The following is a 23,474-nucleotide window of genomic DNA, read 5'->3' as shown; positions in this document are numbered from 1 at the left end:
TAGGGGAGGGCCATCCCTGAGAAATGCTCCATCCAGAGGGACTTGGATTTTGGAAAGAATACAGCCTCAACTTAGCCAAACCAGCAAATTTAATCCACTTGTGGAAGAAATAATTTCGCTATGACAAGACTTGATCTATAAACAACACAGAATGGCACCAAATGCAAATCAAAGACTTGGGAACGGGAAAAGAGATTCGGGCAAAACGTGAGACTTCTACATTCCTTTCCTAGATTCAGGTGTCTATTCCAGAGACGGGGTAAGGTGCTTGTTCATGTCTCTTTTGCCTCTTCTACTCTGTGCTTCATGGTCTGTCCCCACTATCCACAAATAAACACACACCAGGAGGAAACACAAAGCTAAACTGTGAAAAAACAAGCATTTCCAGAGGGTTTTTCTGGCCTAAAGAGCCCCAAGAGGGACTACTGGGTGAGTCTGGAGCTCTCTTGGCGGAGGGGCACCCTCCAGGCATGACGGACGCCCTGGCCTGAGGCAGCCCTTCTGTCCAGAGCCCTTGGCTGTCCCTTCCTGCTGTCCCTCCTCAGAGGAGGCCTGGGAGGGGCAGGTCAGGGGCCCCCGAGGGCCCCAAATTCAGGACGAGTGGCACACTGGGCTCCCAACTTTCTAGACCCAAACTGGAAAATGATCAATTTCTAATTACCCAGTGGCACCAGGAACTATAATCCAGTACCAATTAATAAATGGCCTTGGAATATGTGTTTGATATTTTGGGGGGGCGGGGTTGGGGAGGGAATCACTCTTCCTTCCCTAACGAAGCTTCACTGAGGCTGATGATCAAACCCAGTTTGTGTTCCATGAGCACAAGTCAGTGATGACTGACCGTGCAGCTCTAAGTGCACAGCGGGGCTGCTGTGGACACAAGCCAGTAGCTTTTGTGGTTTCTCTCCATGTACACAGTTAGAGGCCAAAAGCGAGGAAGGCTTGGAAACTCATTCTAGAAACCTGGAAAACTTGCTTAGCAAATAATGTTTGATTTGGCTAATCTGTTGGAAATATTCTACAAGAGTATAGATATAGATAGTATAGTATAAATATAGAATATTTATATTCTATAAATATTCATAAATAATCAAGACTTGGAGGAAGCTTCTACCATTGACACACACAGGTTCTGACGTCAGACGCCTGGGTTTGTGTCCTGACCAGGCAGCATTTCCACCTGTGTGATCTTGAGCACGTTATTTAACCTCTCTGTGTCTTGGTTTCCTCTTCCATGTAATGGGATATAACAGTACCGACCTCATAGGTACAGAGTGAGGTTTTAAAAGTTAATCCACGTAAAGCACTTAAAACAGAGCCTAACACTATCCAGTAAATGTCAGCCAAGGCCATTATTAACAGGACTGCTGTCTTATCATCACCACAATCTCCACTGCTTCAGCCCACACGGATCTCTCCCCCTGAACTATTTTAGCATTTCTATTCTGCACAACTCAGCTCTTAGCACTTACGTCTACAGGCTTTCTAATCGCTTCCTACCTTGTGTCCTGCTCCCTCATGACAGCTGGTTGTTCAACAGCATCTAATGATTCATGGGGTCACCTGACTCAGTGTCCCTGTTTTGATCCTGAGGGGATTTTCCCCAAACTTGACACAAATTCAGTAGAAAGTTATGCCAAGCATAACACAAGCCAGATCTCTACATCGTTAAGGCCACGCCTCCGCAGCACAGAGCGGAGTGCTGACCTGGCTGGCGGTCATTGCCGCCGGCCAGGTCACTGCTGCCCGAGGCCTGCGCTAACACACTAGGGTGTGTGCTTCCCAGGTCTGTTATCGGGCATTGTGCCGTCTGAATCTTACCTTGGAGAAATGGGCCCACACAGGGCAACACAGCAATTTGTAAAGATATTTCCGTAGCTGTAGGGGTTGTAATTCTCTTTCCCTCTTTTATTTGACCAAGATCCTTTAATCTGAAAAAAAACAGGATAGTCAATGACACAGTATCCATCTCACCAATGTCACAGTTCGGGCCGATCAGAAGAAGCCTGTAAAGAATGCAATGATCATGACTCATTTCTTCAGCAGAAGAAACTGAGGTACTCTTCTCAAGGAAAACTGGCATTAACCCCAAACTTGGAAATATCCCCAAACAGCAGGTGAGATTGGGGAGAAACAACATTCTCTGGGGAAAATAATCTCTTATTTCTACTACATGGTACTTAAAAGGCAGCTCACATAAGCCAGTGGAGATTTCTTGATGCTACATTTAGTGTTAAATAGTAAAGAAATGAATGGTAGCAGAGAGGGGTAACACACCTCCCCTAATGGCCCATTTTTTTAAAAAAGATTTTTTGATGTGGACTATTTTTTTTTTAGTCTTTATTGAATTTGTTACAGCATTGCTTCTGCTTTATATTTTGGGTTTTTTGGCCACGAGGCATGTGGGATCTTAGCTCCCCGACCAGGGATTGATCATGCACCCCTTGCATTGGAAGGTGAAGCCTTACTTATTGGACTGCCAGCAAAGTCCTTAATTGCCCATTTATAGCCTGAATTCAGCCATATTGCAAAATAATTCTGCAGGGTATTTCTAATGTTCTCAGTTAGCATACACAAATAACTGTCTTAATATCCTCGGAACTCATCTATCTCATCAGCACTGATTTTTCTCAAGCCTCTGAGGCAACCTAGTTCTGAGACATTTAATTCATGTACTGATAGAGGCTTCTGTCAGAATCCAAATATTCAGAGCAAAAAGGACCAGGCTCACGAAGAAACATTTTCCAGCATTACGTTTTCTGGTTTTGTATTTCCTCTCCATCTGCATTAAGTACAGGCAGATAATCCTGGATAAAAAGTTAAACTTTGGGTCAGTGCGATTGCCTCCCAAAATGAAATGGAGCCGTTATCTGAGAGAGGCCAGCCTGTGAGGTCTCTCTTTATCGGGGCAGGGTGACAAGTTGCTGATAGAATTATTGCAAAGGAACAGAACAGAATCCCTCCTCGGGCCTTGGAATTGGGGGTCACTCGGCCGATCTTAGTATCTAAGTGACGTGGTCAGAGAGCAGGACAGTTCGGAGATTCGCAATAGAGAAATTGAAGACTGATGTCGGAAAATGCTTCCCGTGCAGGCTCTTTGCTCCCAGGGGCTCCCATCTGGAAAGGGAGCCTGGGCCCCTCACCTCTTCTTTCTCTATTTCCCACGAAAGAACATGCCCACGTCCCACCCCACCAGGAACTTACGTCTTCATTTGTGGTCTGGTTGGAGCTGATCAGGTACGTGTGGAAACCCGAGAGCCCCACGATGGACCAGACGGAGAAGAAGCAGACCACGGCCTCCAGCACGGTACCCGGAGTCAAGGAGGTGAACCAGTAGGACCGTGACGTTCTTAGGGCCCCAGGGAGCTGGATGACTGAGATTTGGATAGAAACCGCCCCCAGGCCCTCACTCAGGCCCTTGCGTCCACCTAGCCTGGCATCAGTGGTCTTGTAGCCACAGGAGACCCTCGGGGGCAGGCACGAGGTCACATTCTCCTTCACGGCACAGCGTTTGTGCTCAGTTAAGTGATCGGTGGGCTCCCTGAACAGGTCTCGTTCCTTTCTCATGGCTGACAGTTCCTCTGACTGTCCTTCCCACCCGAGCTTGGCCCTTTCCTCGTGACTCACTGTGTAGCCAAAGGTGGCGGCAGCAAAACCAGGAAGCACGCTGGCTGGAGCTGGCAGCGGCCCAGGCTTTTGACGAATGGACCCAGTACTGAACATCACTTCAATCACAGGCTCTACCTGTGGCTTCTGAAAGCTGGGACTGTAGCACTGACAGGTTTCCCTCTCGACCTGATTTGAGGCTGTGACAGTCATTTGCAGGGCTGACCTCGGGCGGCTGAGACCAGGCAGGGTTTATCTTCCTGGCTTTCTCTCTCCCTGGATGGCCCTTCCACCCACTGGCTGCCTGCCCCCGCTGTGGATGGGCTTCTGACCCAGTGGGGCCATTTCTCGGTGTGGCATCAGGGTGAGCGGTATTTTTTCTTAGGGGACCTTTTCCCAGCCCCTCAGCCCACCCCGACACACATGACTGTCCTCAGCTATTGACAGGCAACTAGAAAACCTGGCTCCACACCAGACTGTGAGTGATGGGGAGTCTCGAGTTCCACAAGATGCACTAAAACCAAAGGAGAAAAAGCCTGGCATTCTTCAACAGACGAGATAAATCAGCCAGGAGTGTGGCAATTTGAAAAGACTAGAGAATATTCCTGTCCCACAAATACTTATAAAATTCTATTTACAAGATAAAGATGTTTCTCAGGAAAAAATAATTCATCATAGGTCTGGGAGTTTAAATATCCATCATGCATCCTCCATTGATAAATTACAGGCCAGAGAAAGTAAATACTCATGCTTTCCTAATGCTTCCAGGGATGGAAGCCATAGATCATGCTGTAATACATCACCATTGATTTTTTTTTCAGGACTGGATATCATTTATCTTCAGAGCAGAGAAATGAATGTATCAGCCGGTGCAACGCCATCATTTGCCATGTCATGATTAACAAATGCCACTGTCCGGCATGTGGGGCTGCACACAAACAGGGGGAACAAATGCGCTTCCTGCTTGTTAACTGACTTTCAGCATCGGGATACACCACTGGGTCTGCTCTTGGAAAAGTGGGAAAATGCTGTATTTTTCTTTCTAAGGTTTAAATTTCTAGAAACTGCAAGGCCTCAGAAAAGCCCCGCCCAGAAATTAAAAGGACATCTCAAGAGGAGGACGCCCAGCTGGCCAAGGTGAAGACAGCGCAGAGCAGCGGGATCTTGTGGATCCAACACAGGGTGCCCCTGGGGGGTGGGAGTGCTGCCCGGTCCTCTCAGAGGAAAGAGGTGAACGGGCTGCAGGAGGAGCTGCACCTACCAAGAAAAGGAAGACTAAGGTGGATTCTGGAAAAGGGGATAAGTACGGAGGGGTGGGGAGGAGATGCAGAGAAGCAGGCCCCTCCCCAGGGCTGCCACCAGCCCTTCTTTTCTGCCAGGGTTACCCAGGGGGACAAACGGTTATGGCAGAGGCCTCGCTGCACGTGGGGACACAGGGATGGTGGCCCAGGTAGCAAAGATCTCATTCTCAACCGCCTCCTGACAGGTCGGGGCTCACAGACGCCCCCCCTCCCAGCCTCATCTCCCCACCCAAGAGGACACAGATGGGGGAGCAGCCACGTGGGAGCCCTGCCTGCAATGGCTTGAAAGCAGAGAAGTGGAGCCCAGGGAAAATGATGAGGAAGTAGTGGGAAGCCTGCGTCGGGAGAACCACGTTGTATAAAAGGGGATGACACTGGCAGTGACTTTGCACAGGCTGGAAGGAAAAGACAAGAGGCAGAAAGGTCAAAGAGGAGGTGACAAATGGAATGGAAACAAGGGTAGAAAAGAGAGAATGAAGAACGAACCAAAAGATTTATTTCCTGACTAATACACGAAGAGCCAGACTTCGGTCTTGGAAATACTTAGATGTCAACGACAGTTTACAATCCAGGCAGAATGACGGTCATGTCAAAACACATGTAACATCCACACGTGTGAACCAGGTAAAAGCTGGCACGTGAAAGTGGAGGAGGTCACGGCATCTAACGTGGCTACGTCTCCCTCTGCAGCTCCTGTTCCTTTTGTGGCTGCTGTTCCCTTTGTGATGCCACTTACATGATTACCTCCAAAAGGAGGCGTTGTTACCAGTGGATGTGGAGTTTTAAATGTTTATAGCAACCCCCCAAATTCGCAGTGTTCTATATTAATATCTCATGTGCTTGGTAACATTTTATAAATAGCAGAATGCAGTTTCACTGTTAGCTCACAGCTGTGTCCAAATGAGGAATTCAAGGTAGGATGCAAGATGCAGCCCCCTCCGCCTCTCCCCTTACAGCTGCCACTTCGCCCACAGGACGTCTGAAGGAATAATCATCATCATTCATAACAATGGCTGGCATCACTGGCTGTGTGTCAGGTCCTCTTCCAAAGGCTTCACGTGTGATGAACTGGGAGATTGGGATTGACATATACACACTAACATGTATAAAATGGATAACTAGTAAGAACCTGCTGTATAAAAAAAATAAAATAAAATTCAAACAAAACAAAACAAGAGCTTCATGTGGATTAATTCACTTAATCCTCAGAGCAACCAGTGAGAAGTGTGATTCCCACTTAACCAACAGGGAAACCGAGGCAGGAAGCAGTTAAGTAATTTGTTTAAGAAATAGCAGAGCAGGTATTTGAAGCTTGGAAGTCTGGCTCTGCCAGTAGGACAGAAAAGCCATGGGCCGATTCCTTTCTGAATTCTTGCTAAGGGACACGTGGCTCTAGGCTGACCCCAACCTCTGCTGGGGGAGATCGGGACCCTCCTTGTCAGGGTTTCTTGAACCTATGGCACCTTAAGGAGTCCATCCCCTTGAAATTCACTCTCAGACAGAGGTACGAATATCTGAACAACACATCTTCTCACTGACCCGATAGCTTGACGTTGAAAATATCTATGCCATAGTAAGTTCAGAAACATAAATTTCTTTTCATAAATTTCTTTTCAATGTATCAAAACCCACTTACTGATTTTTTTTTTTAAAAAGAGACATGAGTGGAAACAGGCCAACTCCAGTAGGAGCCAATTTAGTAAGCAGCTGGATGTTATTGCATCAGAGATGGGTTCCACATCACAGCCATTACCACTGCCAGCCTCCATGTCTCCTCCCCAGCCCCCCAAAAAGAAAGGGAGCCCCCTCTGTGGCCAAGAGTATGGCTTTAGATTCCCTGCAGCCGCTAGCTCAAAATGCTGCACACTGAGGTACTCGCTAGATGACTATGGAATTGAAAAAGACTGAAAAATGCCGGCGGGCAGGCGCCCCTCCCTTGGGTTTCCACGCAATCCCAGAAGTGCCTGCTCTGTGCCTTTCTAGGCACCTGGCCTGGCACTCCGGACAGCAGATGGTGGGGGAAGGTAAGCTTCCCATCCTCAGGGTACAGGGGTCTGCTTGCCTGTGGGAAGGTAAGCAAGGGGAGACGACCTTGCAGGGACATGGAAATAGTATTGGGCAGAATGGTGAGGGCACCTCAGTATTTGGAGAATCGTAAAAGATGAGAGGTAAGGAACCAAAGGTTTTTAACCTTATTGGGTTCCTATGCTTTTCTCAGAAAAAATGCACATAAACACATTTTTTTCCTTATAATTTCAGGAGGCTTAAAAACGCCCCTGATGCCTCTGCATGGATACACATGGACCCTAAGTTAAAATGTCCTGATTTATTCTAATCCCTTCATTTTACAAATAGGTAAAATTTTATGTAAAATGAAGGGCTAAGGCCCAGAGTAGTCAAGCCACTTATAAAAACTCACATCGTACTTCATGGCAGAATAGAACTGGAACTTGGTCTGCAGACTTCTAGGACAGAAAGAACCCTTCCCAAGGCTCCAAGCTACGGAGTGTCACATGACAGGCCTAACTTTGGAGCCTCAAAGCTCACAACGGCAAGGCTGAGGCTGCCCGTGACATGCAACCTTGTTCATCAGTCCCACGGCCTTAGAGTCACCCCTGGGTGAAGAACTTGTCTCTGTTAATATGTCATCACCCATCTCCCCACATTCCAGCAATCAGGCTGGCGACAGGCTTTTTTGCCAAGTGCCAAATCTAGATTACAGTTTATTTTAAAAAGTCTGTATTTCATGTGGGTTTCCTCGTTGACCAAAATTCCCAGATTCCAAAATGGCCAGGGAATGCCAAAGTCCAAGGCTCTGGCTCGGGTGCTTTCCGCTCTGAGCACTGGGCGTATGTGGCCAGGGTGCTGGTCACACCGCATGGTGCTGAGGGGCCTTTCTCTGTGGGCACCAGCCAGGCACCCCTGGGTCCTCCTGCATCGTATTCTGCTTTAGGTCTCTGTCTGGGGTTCTGACGTTGAAAATATAAGAAACAGATGTTGTTGGTAATCATCTCTCTTTCTTTCTTTTTCTTCCCCCTAAAAGTTACAGTAAGATAGGCAATGCTCACTTACAGGAAGAGCTTTGATGGAAGGGCAGATCTCAGTGATAGACCCTTTGTCCTCTAGATTGAGGGTCTAAATCAGCATTTAATGCTTTTAGATATTTAGGTTCGGGAACTTATCAGTATATTTTCCTCATCATTAGATGACCCTATAATCCTTAGACGGAGATAAGAAACTACAGCTTGTGCCCCTGTCATTAGAGGGTCCACCACTGTGTCTGGGGTGGAGGCTGCTGACTTCCCGATGATTTACATGACAGGACACTTTGAAAATCAAGTTTCTGGGACCTTTCAGACTGGATCATGGGACCATCATCCTTCAGTCTCTCAAATCCTTTCTCCTAAATGCTTATGTACTGGGAGATAGAGGTGTGTAGTTGTCCCAAATTAAACCTATGAAGTCACTAGAACTCCAATCAAAATTCCAACTGGAATTTTTAAAATGGAATTTGACAAAAGGACTCTCAAATTCATCAGGAAGAGGAAATGTATAAGAACAGGTGAGGAATTTTGAAAAACAACATCAGGGAGGCAGGAGCAGGAGAAGACTTTTCTCGTAAACAAAACAAGGTGAGAACAGTCTAAACAGGCCGTGGGCATGTGGGGTAAAGAAGGCATTTCAAATCAGTGGTGAAGGAATAGACCGGTGGTTCTCAAAGTGTGGCCTGTGGAACCTTAGGGTCCCCAAGATCCTTGCAGGGTATCCTACAGGTCAGAACTATTTTCCTATCATCACCAAAACATTATTTCCCAGCTTCACTCTCATCCTACCACGTGGTGGCTTCTTCTGGAGGCTGTGTGATGCGAGATGATGTCCTCATTCACTCTTATGCATTCTTGTGTTTTAAACATTTCTCAGTTTTAATTTTAAACACGGTATATAGAAATAGATATAATCTACATGAACAGAGGCTCTCTGGGGTCCTCAATAATTTTTGTTTGTTTGTTTGTTTGTTTTTGCGGTACGCGGGTCTCTCACTGTTGTGGACTCTCCCGTTGCGGAGCACAGGCTCCGGACGCGCAGGCTCAGCGGCCATGGCTCACGGGCCCAGCCGCTCCGCGGCATGTGGGATCCTCCCAGACCGGTGCAGGAACCCACGTCCCCCACATCGGCAGGGGGACTCCCAACCACTGCGCCACCAGGGAAGCCCCTCAATAATTTTTAAGACTGCAAAAGAGTTCTGAGACCAAAAAGTTTGAGAACCGCCAGAATAGATTAGTAAGTGGTATCGGGACACTTCACTAAACATTTGGGAAAAATGAAGTTAGAACTTTAGCTCACAACCCACACACAAAATTCTATTACAGATCAATTACTGCGCCAAACTTAAGAAACAACATAGAAAGGTATTAGAAGAAAATAAAGGAAATATTTGCATCATTTCGGGGTGAGGATGTACGGCACAAAACCTAGGAGCCATGTAGGATGAGATTTACAGATTGAATTTGTTAATAAATTACACTTTTTTGTATAAAAAGGTCAAGTTAAAAGGTAAGTGATAGGTTGGGAGAAAAATATTGGAAAAAGATAGTTATAAGATTATTATTAAGACTATATAAAGAACATGCTAATAGGAAAAGAAGAAACAGCCCAATTGAAAAATGGACAAAGAGTTTGAACTGGCACATTGAGGTGAGAAAAAACAAGGCTAACAGTCACGAAAATACGTGCAAACTGAATATTGTCCAGAAAATGGAAATTAAAACCGATTTTTCTCCCCATCAAATCAGCAAAAATCACAGCACTGACAACTCCAGTGTGGATGAAGGTGGGGAGAAATGGAGCAGGAATTGGTATAATATCTTTAGGGGACAATATGGTACATTATATTTAAACTACACTTAGCTTTTAACTCAGTGACTCCACATCTAGTTGTCAATCCTAGAGAAATGCTTACGCTTGTACACAAAGAGAGACACACAAGAAAGTCCACTACCTCAGTTTCTGAGCAGTAATAAAAGAAGTCTAGATATCCATCAATAGAAGAATACACTATGGTTCATCTATACTCTGGAATTCTTTAAAACAGTTGAAAAGAGGATGATGTACATCTATGTGTTGACATGGAAACGTCTTCAGGAAATATCTAAAAATCAAATTGTAGAACAATCCAAAGAGCAGGTATGATCCCTTTAGGTAAAGCAGCCCCCCCAACTGTACATGTGTGCGTGTGTGTGTACACACACGCACACATGTATGTATTTAAACTCTGAGAGGATCGTCTGTAAAGACTCACAAAACCCGACAAGAACTCCTACAGAACGATGACGAGTCAAGAGCAACGCTTCCTTTTTACCCCGACGTTTCTATTTGAAATTTGTTACCATGAGAATACGTTCTCGTATCACTTGGGTGATTTTAAAAACCAAAAACCTCCTCTCCCACTCTGTGATCTTCTGAGATCTAACCTATGCTTTTTCTTCACAGAACTCCCGCAACCCACCTGGCCAGGGGCAGCGGGGAAGACTCTCGATTCCCTGGGTGGAGGGGTTGGGTTCTAGCTCTGGAAACGTCAGTGCGTCATTGAGCGTGAATCGGGGTCACTTAACCTCTCGGTGAGGTCCTGCTGTGAGACCTCGGGCACTTGTCCCACCTGTTTCCTGGGGGCTCCCTGAGCACCAGCGGACACCAGGATGGACAGGCCTTGAAAGCTGGGCTAGTGAAGGCCTGTCCTGCCCCCATGGATTTTCCATCGGCCCCCAGTGCCCCCTTTCTGACAGCACCCGGGCTGACTCCAAGCCTTCTACCAAATTCCACTAAAACAGAACGATGCCCACGAGGCTGGGGGTGCCTGTCGACGGTGCCTTGAAATAAGCGCAAACTGGGGGCAAAAAAGGCGTTCTGCCAAAAGCCTCCAACATGTAGAATCGGTGACCGTTCGAGGTACCAGTCGTCCTTCTCGTTCTGGGAGAGCTAAACGATGCCATAATTAGAGATGAGTGTAACCCTTTGAAATGGACGTTAATGCTGCTACACTGCAGTGACCGTTAGTGGGCAGGCGTCCCTCCCCCTGCTGGCCCTGTTCCTGAGGGGCTTCAGCTCCCTGAACCCCAGAAGTCTGCGAGGCGGGCCCGGCCATGTGGCTTCCCTGACTCTGTGTGACCAGTGACATTTCCTAAGAGGCTGGAACATTTCACTTCAGGCTCCCGGTTTTTTTCCTGCTTCCATATTTCACACAATAACCACAGAGGACCCTAAAGACAGTCCAGGCTGACGTGGAGGTTCCATGTGCGACCTCCTAGATTCTGTTTGTAAATGTAGCTCAGATCAAGCTCATTTCTCCCCAAACCAATGCTAGCTGTCTCCCTTTTCTGCTGTGCCCCTTTCCCCGGGTCACCTAGGGTTCGGACCCCCCTTCCTCCCCCTCTCCTCCCGGGTCCTATCTGACTGCAGATCTCCCCGCAGATCTGTCCCCTTGTCACCGATTTCAATTTCGGGGTCCTTCCTTTGCAAACATCTCCTCACTACCTCACTCCATTGTGTTCCATAACACAATGAGTATGCTTAAAAACAAAACAAGAACGAAAAGCAGCTTGATTATGTCATTCACCTGCCAAAAATCATGGCTGGTTCCCCGGTGTCCAGGGCGAGAAGGCCCCTCGCTCTTTCACTGGTATTCAGTGCTGTTGGGAACTGCTTCCTGGGGGCGATTGGTCGTGACCTCCAGCCCCAGTCAGGGCTCAGCCATCACAGCACCCTCCCCCATCCCCACCGTGTGTGTGTGTGTGTGTGTGTGTGTCTGTAAGAGTATCCGGGTGCTGACACCATTAGGGCTCCCGGCGCCCACCCTGCTAACCTTGCAGAGTGAAAGAGTGAACACAAGCCTGGCTCCAGCCCTCCAGACGGCCTGCTCTCCCCTACACACCATACACACCCGCCACGCCTCTCCCCTCCGTGTCCCTGTTAGAACTCCACCTTTCCAGGCCCTGTGCAAATGCCACCTGCCGCCTGTGGAAGCCTCCTGACTTCCCTGCAGGAGATGCAGCCTCCTTTTGGACCCTACTCCTACCTCCAGTGCATGCTATGGCATTTTTATGTCACTTAAGACTTACTCTACTTGTAGGAACCAGAGTCAGAGCTCAGATCCTGGCATCCACAGATGCTCGTTGAGAAGAGTGAGTCACCCCGTCCTTCATTGCTCCTCTGGCCTCTGGTTGATGTGCTTTGAAGCTCAAGGCTGACGGATCGTTCTAGACTTTGTAACCCTGGCACGTTTTGGGCAGGTGGTGGGCATTCAGTATAATGATTTTGAAGGAAGCAGAGGCTGAGTGGACCTCCTTCTTTGGACCTGCCTGGCTGGGTGGACTGAAGACCCAGTGCCACCCTTTTTGGAGAAGATTCTCCTTTTGTCTCTTTCCCCGGGGAAGGCCAGGGGGGCCTTTGAAAGCCCGGGCAGCCACCCCACTTCTCACTGAACCCCAGAAGCCCGCACCCCGCTGCCCGTGCTTCTCTGATGCAGAGATGAAAGGAAAGAAATGGCCACAGTCACGGGGAGCCAGCCCAGGAAACGGGAGGTGGAGAGGGGGCAGGAAGAAGAGGATGAAGGATGGTCCAGGGGCTCTGAGGCTGGACGTGCTCTTGCCAAGGGTGACCCTGGTGGTCGAACGTCCTTCCTCTTCCCCACCACAGCCCGGGAAGGGCCTGCTCAGTGCCCACAAGTGAGCCAGAGCCAGTCGTTCTACCCACAGCCAATTATGACGTTTCCCGCCGCCCCTGCCCGCTCCTTCTCACCTGTGTCTCCTTCCCACCTCCTCCCGGAAAGTCAGTAGAAGGGAAGACATCATAAAGATCAGGGCAGAGGGCTTCCCTGGTGGCGCAGTGGTTGAGGATCCGCCTGCTGATTCAGGGGACACAGGTTCGTGCCCCGGTCTGGGAAGATCCCACATGCCGCAGAGCGGCTGGGCCCATGAGCCATGGCCACTGAGCCTGCGCGTCTGGAGCCTGTTCTCCACGATGGGAGAGGCCACAACAGTGAGAGCCCGCGTACCGCAAAAAAAAAAAAAAAAAAAAAAAAAAACCAGAGAGAAAAAAAAAAAAAAAAAAAGAAAGAAAATAAAGATCAGAGCAGAAATAAAAGAAATAGAAATGAAGAAAACAATGGCAAAGATCAATGAAGCTAAAAGCTGGTTCTTTGAGAAGATAAACAAAATTGATAACCCTTTAGCCAGACTCATCAAGAACAAAAGGGAGAGGACTCAGATCAATAAAATTAGAAACGAAAAAGAAGTTCCAACCGACACCGCAGGAATACAAAAGATCATGAGAGACTACTACAAGCAGCTCTATGCCAATGAAATGGACAACCTGGAAGAAATGGACAAATTCTTAGAAAGGTACAACCTTCTAAGACTGAACCAGGAAGACATAGAAAATATGAACAGACCAATCACAATTAATGAAATTGAAACTGTGATTAAAAATCTTCCAACAAACAGAAGTCCAGGACCAGATGGCTGGTCACAGGCGAATTGTATCAAACATTTAGAGAAGAGCTAACACTCAATCCTCCTCAAATTCTTCCACGCTGGAACTAGACACCATACCCTGGACACCTGGCTCACTTCCTGAATGAGCTGGTTGATGCCTTTCTCCTATAAAGTCCTGCTGGTTGCATGTGGGCCTGATGAAGAGCTTTTTACTTTAGCAATGTTCCCATCATTCATGGCAGTATTTCTGATAAGGAGTCCTGGCTAATTAGGCATTTTTGTTTCTAATCTCTCTCATTTCATCAACAACACCTTTTTGAGTTGGATATTTTGCAGATTAAATCCACGGTGAGAAACCTTTGCCTGTGCCCCCATTTGTCATCAAAATATTTTTGTATTATTGTCAGGAGATCAGATTGGAGGCTACTGAAGCATTTTAAATATATTTTCTTGCTCGAGAACACTCCGCAGGGGTCACTTGCAAAGGCTGCCCTGGACTTTCCTGGGCTTGGGCAATTCAGCCAGAAAACCTCCTCTTGTTTTAAGAACTTGGTACTTTGCAGATTCTTGCACAGACTGCAGGTCCGGAGCGGACGAGCCGTGGGCAGCACTGCCATCATCAGAGGATGGCTCCTGTGAGTGTGAAACGTCACACATCAGTCTCATCCATCATAAATCGACCACCTCAAAAGCGACTCCCAAACTCTTAGGGCCTCAGCAGCGCAAGGGAGCTTAGAGCTACCGAGTTTAATATTTATCTGATGCTAGAATCTCCTACCATCCTGACCAGCAGGATGCATCCTCTTTCGGAGTGCCACTGTCCCTGTGACCTGTCCTCCCCAGGCCATACCATTCCTGAGCAGCCCCCGTGGTTAGCGCACCTATCTCGGGAGCTAAAAGCCACCCCTTAGAAGTTTCCACCTGGCTATCTCCATGGAGCCTCCAAAGCCACACAGGCGTCCAGAGGAAAAGCAGGAGCCAGAAATAGCAGCCTGATGGGACCCAACCTTACTTACCACGCATATGTTATCCCTTGTAACCAGAACTCATTGTTTCAAAAATATATCACAACCCAGTAGAAACTAAAGCATACTTTTTCTTCTGGAATATGAATTTATGATAAAGCATCAGAACTCAGCACTTCTTAATAGACTCACTCAATAAGAGGGCATCTTCCCCAAAGCATGTATTTAAACAGAAAACACATGGCCAGAACAGACTGCCTTAGGTCTTCACACCATTGACTGGGGAGAGGCACACACAAAATGTTTCTGTGCTTTGTAATTAAAAACCCAGCACTGGGCTTCCCTGGTGGCGCAGTGGTTGAGAGTCCGCCTGCCGATGCAGGGGACACGGGTTCGTGCCCCGGTCCGGAAAGATCCCACATGCGGTGGAGCGGCTGGGCCCGTGAGCCATGGCCGCTGAGCCTGCGCGTCCGGAGCCTGTGCTCCGCAACGGGAGAGGCCACAACAGTGAGAGGCCCACATACCGCAAAAAACAACAACAACAAAAAAACCCCCAGCACTTTGCTTTCCTACAGGTGTGCCTGGCATTCCTGAAATTCTCCACTACTTCCAAAAAAAAATAAAGAAGATCCGGGTTGGGAGCGTCGCTCCTCCCTCCTCCTCCCTCCCTATCGGCAGCTTTTCTTCACGTTCCTCCCGCACCTTGCTCTTGGTTCTGCTTTTTTCCGAGAGAGAAATGGAGTGGTTTTATCAGAGGGTCTCTATGTTGCTGGGCAGCTCCTTGGGATATTTTGGCTTCAGCTTTAGGTCACCTTTTTCCAGGCAGGAGCCCAGCCTGACACTGGATCAGGAGGTGCCACAAAACTAAGTGGGGACCCAGTCAGCAGGAGTAAAGTTAGATAATAACTTCATCTATTAAATTGTGAAGGGTTGGCTAATTCAACAAGGACCTCATGGGGCATTCTGTTAGCATTTTCAACCTGAACTCAGGGCAGGAGATATATGTGTGTGTGCATGTATTCTTCTATATGTGTATGTATACACACACACACATATACATATATGTGCATACATGTATGTATATACACACATATACATATATATGTATATGTATGTTTATGTGTATGTGTATATATATTATATATATATATATATTTTAAAGCCCATCCATTTTTGTCTCCCATCCCCTCTCTCCTAGATTAACAGAAAGGGCAGAAAGGGAAGGGAGGGAATTCACAGTCAACTCAAGAAGTGACCTGGTGACGTCTAGTGAGCTTCCTGGATGGGTTCAGAGAGAGATCCTCTCAAACCCACCTGCACCTCAGTGCCTGATTCCTGGGTACATCCTACCTGAAGGCCTGTGGGGTTGACAGGACAATGGCCTCCCCAAAGATGCCCTAATCCCTAGCAGCTGTGAATACATTATCCACATGGCAAAGGGGAGTCTGTAGATTGAAGGTCATTGGTCTTGAGATGGGGAGATTTTCCTGAATGGTCTGGATGCGGCCACTCTTCAAAAGCAGAGAGGCTTTCTGGCCGAGGGCAGAGAGATGAGCGTTAGAGGCAGGGGGGACTCAGAGCCTGAGAGGGATTTGATCCCCTGTTGCTGGCCTTGAAGAGAAAGGGAGGAGTCAGGGAACGGAGCAAGTAGAGGGGCCCTCAGCCCTACACCCCATGAGTTTAGTCAACTACCTGAATGAGCCGGAAGGGGATTCTCCCCTGAGACTTCAGATAAGAATCCAGGCTGGCGACACCTTGGTTTCAGCCTGGGACCCAGCGAAGAAATCAGCCGAGCCTACTGGACTTCTGACCTACAGAACCGGGTGATAATAAATTTATGTTGCTTTAAGCCTCGTTTTTTGTGGCTATTTGTTACGACAGCCACAGGAAGCTAATAGAGCCGGCACGTGCCAGAGCAGTGCTGGGGAAGGCCCTGGCCCGGATGTGCCAGGGTGTCCTGCAGCCGTGTCTGGAGGCTGTAAGGGGCCTGACATGCGCTCAGAGCAGGTTGTGTTGCCACAGCTGCAGCTGCCAAGCTTCTGAATGTGGAGGACATGCCTGGGTAACACCTGTAAAAGGGAAAAATGCCTGGCTGTTTGTTGAGAGGCTCAGCCCTGGATATGGCAGCACTGTTTGGAAAGGCAGTGGCTGAGATTCTTAGGAGCTTTCAAGAACCGCGCCATAGGAGAAACTACGCGGGCCTCTCACTGTTGCGGCCTCTCCCGCCATGGAGCACAGGCTCCGGACGCGCAGGCTCAGCGGCCATGGCTCACGGGCCCAGCCGCTCCGCGGCATGTGGGATCTTCCCGGACCGGGGCACGAACCCGTGTCCCCTGCATCGGCAGGCGGACGGACTCTCAACCACTGCCCCACCAGGGAAGCCCAGGAGAAACTCTTTACCTCTACCTGAGAATGATATTTCAAGGGAAGATAAGTTAACATTTGCTCTGAACCAAGTAAGAGCATTTCTCTCCTTCGTCCGCTTTCCACACGAACAGCACAGTTTGCACACTGCTGAAACACACTGTCGCTCCTTCTCTCAGCAGCGTCTGTCTACTCCCCTTACTGGGGAGTGCAATGCTATTGATTACACAGACTATAAGCACAGCCAAGCCAGGTGCACGAGCAGACACGTGCTCTAGAGGACGTTCTGGCAGAGCTGCCCGTCGCGTACATTGCCACACATCGTCCAGCACGGGCCCATGGCCTCAGGAAAGGCACAGGTGCCTGGGACCGGGGAGGGGAGATGGCTAAGCCTGCCACACTCTTGAGGCTTCAGAAAGCATTCCAGCTGGCAGCCCAGACCTCAATGCCGGTTCTGAGCTGCATTCATAAAACTTAACAAGACTAGCATGTTTTCATGATGGAACTGATTTCCTGAAAGACTTAGACGAGCCTCTTCTTCAGGGAAGAAAAGACAAGGCTTGGCTGTAAGCTATGCCAAAGCAACATGCCTTGAAAACCAAAGGACACAGAGAAGCGATGATGGTGGAGGATGGTTACCCCTGGCAGGGTTGGGGAGGGAAACGAAGGAGGCATTTCCCATGGGACCTGCTTTTAGCAGCCACCGATGCTGAGAATTTCATTCCCAGCACAACCTTTCCTTCTGGCCAACTTCTAGCTAACTCTAGCTTCCCAGATCATTAACAGAACACAGGACATACCTGTGAAATGTACTCTCCAAGAGCCTCTGTACATCTTCATCTGTCCCTGTCCCCTTTTTAAGAGATCAGCAGCTGACTACAGCATCTGTAGTAGCCGCCAAAATTCTGTGCTGCCCGTGAACACAGAGGGTCTGAGGATCCGCATGTGGTGACTGCACCAAGGCGGGACCACACAGGGGCGTCTGTAAATATTCCGTAGGGACCCCCCGCTGATCAAAGTGTAGTCAGTTGGGACTCAGCCTGACTTCTCCCCAGACCAACCTGATGTAACGCAGATCAGTGTGGGTTTCTGGGGGTGGGCAAGAATTCACACTTAGTTTTCTAGTGAAAGAGCACTTCAATTTAAACAAGGCTAAATGAGTCACTTGGACGTTCAAGCATTCAGAGGCTGTTACTCACACAAGGGAGTATTCGGGAGTTCTTTGGATACTTTACAGAAGAAAAGGGAACACGATTTATGAAAAGGAAAGAAAGCCAAGGCACCAGATGAAGAGGTTATTGAGTAGACGGCCAGTCCAATACTTAACACGTTAGCATTGTAAAAAACAACAGCCAGAAAGGATATCTTGCAGGACTGTCCTTAAGAGCATTTAGGAATCCTGCTTGCTGTGAACCTGTGGGAATGAAAGCAGAATTTAGTATTCAAACATCACCTCCAGAAAACAGCCTTCAGGCTGAAAGCTCTCTCATCTACATAAAAATAATGGGTGTCTAAAGAGCAATTGAATAATTACATTTTGTCGTTCTGTAGAACCCAGTGCACTGATCAGAGACTGAGATTCCACTGAAGTTATTCAACGAGAAAGTGGCAGATTCATAAGCAGAGCCAACATCTGCAGGATATTTCTTCAATAAAAGCAGATGGATGTCTGCATACTTTCCCGTAAATTATAGTTCTGATTACTCCTTTGTTTTCCTCCTTTTAATGGGAAAACAGAATACTGTATGCTATTTTTTTCTCTTCTTTTATGAAACACTGTTTTCCCAAAGTTTGTTAACTTTTGACCCTGGGCATCTTGTAAACCAGGCTACGCATAAAAGATGTCTTTCTCTGCATCCCAGAGTAAACAAACTCACAAAGCTGAAGTTTATGACTGATTCCTTCTAGGTTTGAGACATATTAATATGTACTGTCTGCACAAGAAAACATTTCTTCAGGGCCTGAGTAAAGATGCATCTGACAGGAAGCGATTTGTATTTTATGTATTGGTGTTAAACGCTTTTTAAAAAGAAAAGCCCCCATGGAGGAGCTCTTGGTGGTCCCACCTTGGGGTGGCGAGGCTGGGTCCACGTGTTCTGGGGACATAATCTGGCCCTGGGATGGCTGTGAGATAAGCAGGGAGGACGGATGCCATGGGACCGGTTCTAGAGCATTCCGTGGCCTTGTCTGCTAGTCCTCGAGCTCCCATCCCCTCTGTGCCCACTGGCCACCGCGGGAGCACGAGGATGTACCGTTTGCTAGGATGCCAACCGGTGGGAGAGCTAACGAGGAAGGGTGTTCTTTTCCATCCCTGCTAGGCCAGGAGGGTGAAGCCAGCACGTGGACAGATCTTAGAGCAGACATAATCTTGAGGCAAAAGGAGGGACGAAAAGAAATGATTTCTCTTTCCCTACTGAACCCAAATTGCATCGCTTTCCCAGACTCTGCTTCCAGATGTCACCTTCCCAGCCATCTCTGTGACCGCGGGCTTCCTCCCCAGCCACCCCTCGCTGTCCTGTGTCCCCTCTCAGAGCCCACTTCCCAGCAGGGAGGACTCAGGGGACAGTCCCCCCGCTGCTCTCTGCCTTTGCCAAGGCTTCCAGAATCTTAGAGGGATCACGGAGCCTCGTAAAACCTCTTGCCCTTCCCGAGAGCAAATGGGGGGTCAGGCGGGCTTGTTCAGTGGGGGCTGTAGTGAGGATGCAGAAGCAGGGGAGAGGAAAACCTTTATCTGCTTCTGTCCAAAACAGTCGGGTCACTTGCAGGCAGGTAAGTTCAGAATGCTATTTTGTGGAAGACCGGATTACCGGTACATCAGCATAAACTACAACAAGCTCCATTTTGCCGAAACCAGGGTGAGTAAAACTTTAGAGGAGATGAAAAATGCCACTGTGGTGGCAGGCGTCGCTGTGTGTGCCTCTGTGTGTGCGTGTGCGTGTGTGCGCGTGTGTTTGTGTTCCCAGAGCTTATGTGCGAGGCTGAGCAAGTGAAAACTGCTTGATATCCGGAATGTAGGGGCAAGGCCAAAAATGAATGTGACTATAGACAGATAGGTAGATAGGCATTTTGAAGTCGCTAAAGATGCTATAAGATGTAATGTTAAATATACATATATATTTAAGATATAAGATGTTAAAGACTATTTTTCAGTGCCATAAATATGCTGGAGTATCAGTACTTCTGTCTTCTTCTACAGTCTATTAACACATACACAGGACCCTAGTTACACTTTTGCCATTTTGAGACTCTGAAAATAGAACAGGTGCCTCGGCAGAGCTGCGGCATCCTTCCCAGGTGGTGTGGAAGGGGTCTCTAATCAACGTTAATCCTCTTCTCCCCATCCCACCAAGTTATGGCTCTCAATCATGTATTACAAATTTGTGTCACATTCAGATAAAAGGACTTCAGTCAGAAAGAATGGGAACTAGGATTTTAAATGCCTAAGAAAATTTGGGATAGGCCATTCATGTCCAAAATTGACCAATATTTAAAAAGAACTAATGTTAAACTTTCCATACCCTCTGCTTCCCCCAGCCCCCGTACAAACCCCACCAAGAGAGCAGCGGGGAGAATGTGCGTGTCTAAGTTCAGCCTTAGCACACTGTGGTTTCAGCACTGCTGCAGGGAAGCAAGTGAGGTGTGTGTCCAGATACTTCCGGAAACATTCCAGAGAGAGGCTCTGTACTTGCTAATGGGTGGGTGTACTTCAGGAATGTGGACAGAGGCCATGCTGGTCTTTAACGTTGCTAATGGAACTGTAATGGAAGTTTAAGGCTCACGTTTATAGGTCAAAGCCAAGTGGCTTCCTTCTCATCACTCCCTATTACAGGAAAGTGAGAGGCCAGGAAATGGAAGAAATTCAAAATTATGACCTTAGGAAGGGTAATGAAAAATGCCATTTGCTCAGGCAAATATATATTAAAGTCATGTATGTCCACACTTCATTTTTAATAAAGTCGCTTCCTTCATATGCCAGGGGTAGCTTGCCAATGTTCTGGCAGGTAATTAAACATCTTATCAAACATACATCTTTAACATTTATAGATATGTGTGTAAGAAAGCTCAGTCTTTATCCCCATTTTTTCTTTTTTAGGGAGGGTGACTATTCCTGCTTAAGTAGATACCACGTTAAAAAAAATTGTTCAATTTTTTTTGTTGTTTTGTTGTTGTTGTTTTTTCTGTTGTCCAATGGGTATCATTACAGCACATTATCCTTTGTGAAAACATGGGAGTAATTTTTCCCGGGGATCCATTAGCAGAAGAGAAAGTGAAGTCATGAGGGTGGAATAGGGACCATGTATCAAGGAGAAGGTCTTGTAAGTGAAAGAGTCTGATCCAGGGGTGCCCCTGGCAGCTGCTGTGGGAAGGATGGGGATGGGGGGTGGGAGGGAGAGAGGCAGGGTGACAAGGCTGGGAGGGAGGTGAGAAACAAAAGCCAGGCTGGAAGCGAGGAGGGGGCTAGGGAGAAGGGGAAAGAGAAGAAAGAGAGAGCCCGGAATGACCAAAATATTAAATCAAAACTAAATCAGAAAACTAAAGTCAGGCAAATGGTTACATACGTAATCTGATTTCGCCAGCATACTTACGAAGAATGACGTGGGTGATAACGAATGCAAATATAAAGACTGTCAGAAAAGACAGAGATAAAATAAACATATAAAAAAATCTGTAGTTTCTTTTCCCCACACAGTTGCCTACCCAGGGACAATGGTGATCAAATCGTTCTGAAATGAGAGGCAGAAAAAAGAAAATGGAAATCAATTAATAAAATGTCTTTTTACTTGAGGGAGCTCCCCCCCATATTCTAATAATATAACAAAATGGTATCATTGTATGTACGTACTTCCAAATTCACCACTCAGAGAAATGCTTACCGTTAAGACATTTCAAGAACATAATTATTCTTTCAACAGGGCTTAGCTGTTTTGAAAAAACAAAACGTGTGCATTCTATTCTCATTACAATAGAAAAGCAAAGATTTCCCTCTTTTGTACAAAAAAGCTCTTTGGTTCACAGAACAATCTTCCCTTAAGATGGTACCAACACTCTTGATGGTAATTGCTGGGCTGGGCTGGGGCTCAGTCTTTCATGGGTGCGTGGTACTGACTGACCATCTTTCATGGTAAGTGGCCAGGACAGAGGCCACTAGGGGCCTGGGACAGGACAGAGGGACAGTCTCTTGTTCTCCCATCCCAGTTATAGCCGTTTTCTAAAAAATGTCTCTGCTATTTCAATAGTCGTAGGAGAATTGATAGCATTTTAAAAATGATCTATGATCTTCAAATAATGTAATACACCTGATCTTTTAGTTCACAATTCTCAGCTTCCTTACCTGTAAGACAAGGATACTGTATAGAGTCTTGTGGGGTTAAATACCATCTGGGAAAGTATTTAAAAAAAAAACAGTATGTGGTGCTTTAAGGTTTGTCAAGAGATGTCAGGTACATCAATACATTTGGCCCTGAAACATTCCTATGAGGAAAATGATGCTGCTGCCCTATTTTACAGATGAGCAAACTGAGGCCTAGAAGGGAGACTGCCTGCAGGGGCCATACAGCTCAGGGGCAGTGGAACTAGCATTGAGGCCAGGTCTTTCTCGGGGCTGATTCTGTCTTCCCAACGCACAGGCTGCCTTGAGCACTTGGTAAATGACTGAGCACTGGCTTTGGGCATTTTTATACTGTTATCCCAAACCTGTGTCGCCTCACCTTGGGGATTTCACACAAAGTCTGCAGGACATTTGTTCTTCCCCTTGCAAGCAATAGCTAAGTGCTTCTCTACTCTTCAGCTGATCTATTCAGAAGGCCTATCGAGACTGTCGTTCTAACACACCCACTCATAGCAGACTGCCTGCCGCAGGTCGGGGAGGAAAATGCCACCCTTTTTCACTTGGGCTCTTATCCAAGCTTAGCTTTTACCCAATTTTCACATCTTATCTGTCTACATGTGCTTTGAAAACACACAGAGAGGCCTCTGTGAGGTGTGACCCTGGAAACAAAACATCATAAAGTTATGCAAGGCAGTGTTTCCTTTCTTTCTGGTCACCTATCACACACCACTCATCTCATATTTTATGTCTAGTGCAAGCTTATTTCTTGAAAAGGGCACGAGGACGCCTGGAGACAGTGGTGGCAGAGGAACTGTAAGATCCACCGTTGTCTGCAAATGACATCAACCAGCAGCAGCCAGTCTGAGCAGAGGACAGCCAGAGAGACATTTCAGAGCTCACCAGCCTGGTGACAACCTGATGGCCTATAAGATGCTGACATTCAAAGGAAAGCAACTCCCATTGGCGTGTCTGTGTGAGTGACACGTTAACATGTGTTACCAACCCCACACAGCTGGAAAAGTTAATCCCTGCGCAAAAACAACCTCATTTCCCCAAGTCACTGATCTACACAGGCTGTATAATGGAGAGGTCTACATGAAACAGGCAAAAATAAAAAAGAAATCAGAATCAGCGGAATTTTCCAAAGACTTTGAGGCTGTCGAGAAACCTCTTTTCTTCTTAACACACGCCTGTGGAAAGTGAGAATGACAAGTGGAGGCTGGGGAAGCCCAGGTTAGGTTGGCACCTCTAGTTCCAGCTGTGAAAGCTGATCTCCAGATGCCAAGCACGTGGTGGACTGAGCCTCCAAATTAAAGTGAGATTCGCCCACTAGCAGAGGAGACATCAGGGCTTGGGAGGCAGAATTAACACTGCGGATCCCCCCCCAGGCCAAGTACCAAGGTCTTTATGGCTCCCGGTA

General features: G+C 47.4%; 1 protein-coding gene across 1 annotated transcript in view; it reads right to left on the bottom strand.

The window, feature by feature from the left end:
• ZDHHC14 (zDHHC palmitoyltransferase 14) overlaps positions 1 to 23,474 on the bottom strand; it is a 274,480-nt gene that overhangs the window by 19,103 nt on the left and 231,903 nt on the right. The window contains exons 6-9 of the mRNA XM_024747851.1: positions 21,312 to 21,449; positions 18,091 to 18,139; positions 3,205 to 3,307; positions 1,822 to 1,931 (exon numbers count right to left, since the gene is read on the bottom strand). Of these exons, the coding sequence (XP_024603619.1) occupies positions 1,822 to 1,931; positions 3,205 to 3,307; positions 18,091 to 18,139; positions 21,312 to 21,449 (400 nt within the window). The remainder of the gene's footprint in view (positions 1 to 1,821; positions 1,932 to 3,204; positions 3,308 to 18,090; positions 18,140 to 21,311; positions 21,450 to 23,474) is intronic.

Source organism: Neophocaena asiaeorientalis, unplaced genomic scaffold (assembly GCF_003031525.2).
Source record: "Neophocaena asiaeorientalis asiaeorientalis breed wild unplaced genomic scaffold, Neophocaena_asiaeorientalis_V1.1 scaffold123, whole genome shotgun sequence".
NCBI classification, from domain to species: domain Eukaryota; kingdom Metazoa; phylum Chordata; class Mammalia; order Artiodactyla; family Phocoenidae; genus Neophocaena; species Neophocaena asiaeorientalis.
The sequence above is the reverse complement of the archived record's forward strand: the minus strand, read 5'-3'. Positions and strand labels throughout refer to the sequence as shown.